At 48.3% G+C, this 5,118-nt stretch overlaps 1 protein-coding gene across 1 annotated transcript; it reads left to right on the top strand.

Moving 5' to 3' along the window:
* Positions 1-2,441: 2,441 nt before the first annotated feature.
* On the top strand, positions 2,442-4,571 carry TMSB4X (thymosin beta 4 X-linked). Its single transcript, XM_045537564.1, has 3 exons — positions 2,442-2,540; positions 3,623-3,735; positions 4,131-4,571. The coding sequence occupies exons 2-3, from the start codon at positions 3,636-3,638 to the stop codon at positions 4,163-4,165; spliced, it is 135 nt and encodes a 44-aa protein (XP_045393520.1). The 5' UTR covers positions 2,442-2,540; positions 3,623-3,635; the 3' UTR covers positions 4,166-4,571.
* Positions 4,572-5,118: the final 547 nt, after the last annotated feature.

The following is a 5,118-nucleotide window of genomic DNA, read 5'->3' as shown; positions in this document are numbered from 1 at the left end:
AGGAGAGGCAGTGGGAATGAAAGGAGAAAACAAATGTAAAGCGCTTAGAAATTGTCAACAACCAGGAGCTGTTATTTTTTATTTACTGTAAAACTGACAAAAGATCTCATTTTTATCAATACTTTATAAGAGAAAATATGTAATATATATTTATATATTAATTTTATAGAAATAATCCATAACAAAATATATAAATTTCTCTTTATAGGAGAAATAATATTAATATCTAATATGTTTAATTACTAACACTAGAACATTTGTTATTTATTTTTTTCCCAACCTTCCATTGTAAATAACACTAACAATCGAAAGAGCTTACTAATTGTCACATACTATCCCAAGCATTCTATCCTCCCAACCACCCTGTGAGTTAAGTACTGCAATGAACTCATTTTACAGATGAGAATACTGGGGCACAGAAGGATTAATTCACATGAACAGAGTCACACAGCTTTTAAAAACACTCCTGTCGTTTGCATTTTTTTGTAGCTGCCTCACTCTTCCCTTTCCATCCTCTCTAGGTCTCCTGACCAGTGGGCGGGCAAGCCCAGTGATGGGAGACTCTTTTCCTTTTGGCAAGTTGCCTCCCTGGCTTTCCCTTCCTCGCTGTCTGCCCATCTGCCCTCTCCCTGTCGATATCTCAGCACAGTGGAAGGCTGCTTGCTACCAGACTGGAAAACTTCTCCAGATGTTTACAAATTTCCACTCCTCTGTCTCCTTTGGAGACATTGCTCCTGTAAGGCCTAAGCTTTTCTAAGGAAAAGCCCTTGGGAGAAGAAGCAATGAGACGGCAGTGGCATTCCTTTGTCATCAGGAGACACTGGGAGGAAAGAAAAGGGTTTTTCACAGCAGCCAGGTGAGGGGCAATGGGATCCCAGAAGCTACAGAAATGGCGTCGGTAGGACTGCAGCTGCCAGCTGAGTGGGCGAAAAGTCACCCTGCAAGATCTTTCCTGTGTTTCAACAATGAAGTGGGCTCCCAGGAGGGTCAACATAGGAAGGGGGCTGGGGGATGTGTTACCAGAGAGGTGACATCCGGTGCATGCTCCAACAAGTCCAGTGCCCTTTTTGGAGGGCAGGAAGTCAGCCACCCAGCACAGCATTAACTGAGGCCCAGACGATCACCTGCCCCTGCCCACCCCCACCGCTTCCTCCCCAGCAAAAAGGAAGTCAAGCAGATGAAGAAACGGGGAAGTCCGAGCTCAGCGTGCCCGGCGGTGGCATATATGGGTCTATAGAACGGTTGACTCTAAGCCCCAGCGAGACAAAAGCCTCTCTGCCATGAAAATGATTAGCAAGGGGTTTCTGCAAACATTTCTTCAGGAAGCAGAAAAGGAGAAGGAGTATTTTGCACACTGCTTTGGGTCTCTTAAAAATAATCACAACTGGGCGTCTTTCTAACCAGCGGGCCTCTTGCCTTTCACACGCCTCGTGCAGGCGCACGGCATGGTATTTGTAACTAATTTTCAGTAGCAAGTGGGTCACTGGTACTCACAGAGCCAGGTGCCATTTTGAAAACAGCTGCTGTCTACCTGAGTCTCCCGCGTTTCCAGATGCACTTCGGAGAAACCCTAGTGCTGAAAACGTACCCCTCAAAACATGGAGTTTCATTTTTAAATTTAATCTTAAGATATTAGAGATAATGGGATTGTAGTCTTTGGAATGCAGCACAGGCCTCCTTCGCAATCACTTTTATAATTTATGAAAATAAGGAACAGGAAGGTAAAGAACTTCCTCATTGTCAGGCAGTAAGTCAATAGCAGAGCTTGAACTTGACTTATTTGGCTAGGAAGGAGGCATTGTACTCTTATCTACTCCAGATAAATTACCCTACACCCAGCATCGTTGTTTGACTTGAGTGCTCACAAAAATTACAGCGGTGAAAAAACAGGGATGTTACAGTGCTGAAAGTGTTTTTAAAAATCCCGTAAGGGAGCTTCTCCTTCCACCCAAGTGAAGGTGAACGCCGCGAGGAAGACAAAGAGGGCCGGGTGGGGCGGATGCCCTCCACTGGTGGAAAGCTGAGTCACACGACTCGCGCCCTGCAGTGGGAGAGGCCCTCCAGGAGGGACACCGCGCCCTGCGTGGGGATGTCTGCAGTAGACAAAGCCAGTTTCGCAGTAAAGGAATGCCTGTTCCCCTAGGTGCCACCGGCATCCTCAGTTATCAGGCCCTGGTCCCCAAGAGCAGATTTGCGCTGCTGTTGCCAAAATTCATTATAATAAAATAAACAAAAGAGGAAAATGTCTTATGAAGGAAGTGCTGGAGGGCGGGCTTTCGCTCATTTTCTTTTTTCGCCATCGCGGCGGTTCGGGCGCACAGCTGCGCCCTGCGGGGATGGGGCGGGGGCGCCGCAAACGCCCGGCTGCCTGCGGACGCCGATCCCGCCCCGCGGCGCGAAGGGGTTAAGCGGCCCCGCGGATGACATCACCTCATTTACATAGCGGCGCCCATATAACGGCGCTCGCCGCGCCCCCCCCCCGACACTCGGCGGTGGTCGCTGCACAGACCGGATCCTTCTCGCTCTCGCGCCTCGCTCCGGTGAGCCCCAGGGCCCCTGCCTCTTGCCCCGCGCCCTCGGGTCCCCTGCCCGCTGCCCGCTGCGCGCCCGCGCTCGCCCCTCGGCATCCGCATCCCGACCACGGGGTTCCAAAAGCAAAAGCCCAGCCCGGGCGTCCCAGGGAAGACTGCTCTGGGGAGCTGGGGGATGCTAAACCCTCCAGCTGCTGGGCCATGGGGTCGGGAATGTGATGATTTTTGTAAAATCCCAGAAAGCCAAAACGCAAAAAACTGGCGTTTTGCCGTGCAGCTTTGAGGGGACATTTTCCTTTCTTAGTTTTTCCCCTGCAGAGGCATTCCACGTTGCCTCTGAGGCTGCGATCGATCAGCAACAGAAAGAGCCTTTGTTCTAGCGCACATCCACCCGGCCCGGAGCTGCCGCGGCTCTCCTTCCCCAGCCTCCGAGGGCCTGCAGGGCCGGCTCTGCCCAGGCTGAGGTCGCCGGGCTTCGGTGCGACATTTTTGAAGTGCCTCTTGCAGGGGGCTGTGTGCAGACGCTGCGGGTTGCCCCCAAGTGCAGATCAGGGCTGACTTGCGGGTATGGGGGGCAGCTTTGTGTGCCACCGACTGCATTGTTGGGCGAGGGCGAGGAAGCGGGTGGGGCGGTGGTCGGAAGCTCCCGGCAGCTGCCGCCTTTGTGCGAGGAGGGGAAAGCGGGACAGGGCCGCATTTTGGGGGCGAGACCACATCTAGAAAATCGACACGCTTTTTGCGACCTTGACTCCATTTTAAGAATTTTTACCCGATTTTTCCCACTTCAACTTGGAAGTGGCTTTGCAATTCTCCACTCGTGCTAGCCAGATTTTAATTTTTAGGTGCTGCAATTAACAATCCGCAATGATCAGTTTCCTCATTCCGAAAGATTCGGCCTTGAGAGAGAGAAGGATCTTCCCTCTTTGGCCCCCTACGTTTTGAAGTACGGGGAGGGTGTCTTTTTTTTTCTCTCTGTAGAAAGAGGAAGATCTTGAGCCCTGATATGGGAGCGGAAGGGGGGGGCTGGAGATGGAGGGAGAGGCGGGGTGGGTGGCGCGTTCTCACTGTCCCCCTGGCTTTGTACCTTGCAGCTTCTCTGCAACCATGTCTGACAAGCCCGATATGGCTGAGATCGAGAAATTCGATAAGTCGAAATTGAAGAAGACAGAAACGCAAGAGAAAAATCCACTGCCTTCCAAAGAAAGTAAGCCTCGACCCCCCCCCCATCTTTAGAAAAGGCAGGGCGGGAGGGAGGCTGGGACGGGCCGCAGGGCGGATTGCGGGTGGGGGGTGCGGGGGAGGAGCCGACAGTTGGTGATGAATGTGGCTTGGAAAGGTTAATTAAAAATTGTTTTGCAGCCAGCAAACACAGGGCTTTGGTAATTTACTAATGGGATAGTTTATATGCAATCTTAATATGCAAATACGTTTATCTACTTATGTTCCATATAAATATTTTATTTCATCTTGGAATTGCATAGGTGCACTTGGAAAATGTTTATGATACGAAAAGATGTTTTAAAAGCAAATCCTTTAACCTCATACCAGGCTGTAATGAATCTTAGCCCCACCATCTCTTTTTCTTTTCTCTTATCACAGCGATTGAACAGGAGAAGCAAGCAGGCGAGTCGTAATGAGGCGAGCGCCGCCAAAATGCACTGTACATTCCACAAGCATTGCCTTCTTATTTTACTTCTTTTAGCTGTTTAACTTTGTAAGATGCAAAGAGGTTGGATCGAGTTTAAATGACTGTGCTGCCCCTTTCTCATCAAAAAATCGAGAACTACTGACAACGAAGGCCGCGCCTGCCTCTCCCATCTGCCTGTCTGGCTGGCAGGGAAGGAAAAGAACTTGCATGTTGGTGAAGGAAGGAGTGGGGTGGGACGACAGTGAAATCTAGAGTTAAAACCAAGCTGGCCCCAAGGTTTCCTGCAGGCTGTAAAATGCAGTTTAATCAGAGTGCCATTTTTTTTTTGTTCAAATGATTTTAATTATTGGAATGCACAATTTTTTTAATATGCAAATAAAAAGTTTTAAAACGTGGCTGGTGTCTGGAAGGAGTGGTTTTATTCGCTGAGCAACCCTTCGCAAAGAAGTCTACCTCTTGGTCCACTGAGGAGCAATAAGTGGTAGATATCTGGTGGTTTGGTAAATCCCCTAAGGGCATTGAAGTGGGTTTTACCCAGGTATGTGAAATAACCTTGTCCATACTAGGTAATTGGGAGATCATTTTCTTAGGCCGAATTTTCATAGTGTGAGTTGTATGAGAGCTTTAATAAAAATATATTTGCAGTTCTTAACTTCTGGGGGTTTTGGTAAGCCAACACTGAATTTATCGCACATGCTCAAAAAATGAAGGTGATAATTTACAGTTCAGTATCTCAGGCAGCATATTGAACTTGGTTATTTGACCAATTACTAGCATTGACAATTTAAGCAGTCGTGTCAAGTAAAAGTAGAAACTACATTTTAAACAGCTTCTTTAAAAAGAAATTTAGAGCTTCCTCATTGATGGCTGATCTCTAATTAGGATTCAATATTTAAAATTGCTTTAATAAAATGATAAATGCATTTATCAATGCATATG

The sequence above is a fragment of the Lemur catta genome, chromosome X, assembly GCF_020740605.2.
Source record: "Lemur catta isolate mLemCat1 chromosome X, mLemCat1.pri, whole genome shotgun sequence".
NCBI lineage: Eukaryota > Metazoa > Chordata > Mammalia > Primates > Lemuridae > Lemur > Lemur catta.
The sequence above is the reverse complement of the archived record's forward strand: the minus strand, read 5'-3'. Positions and strand labels throughout refer to the sequence as shown.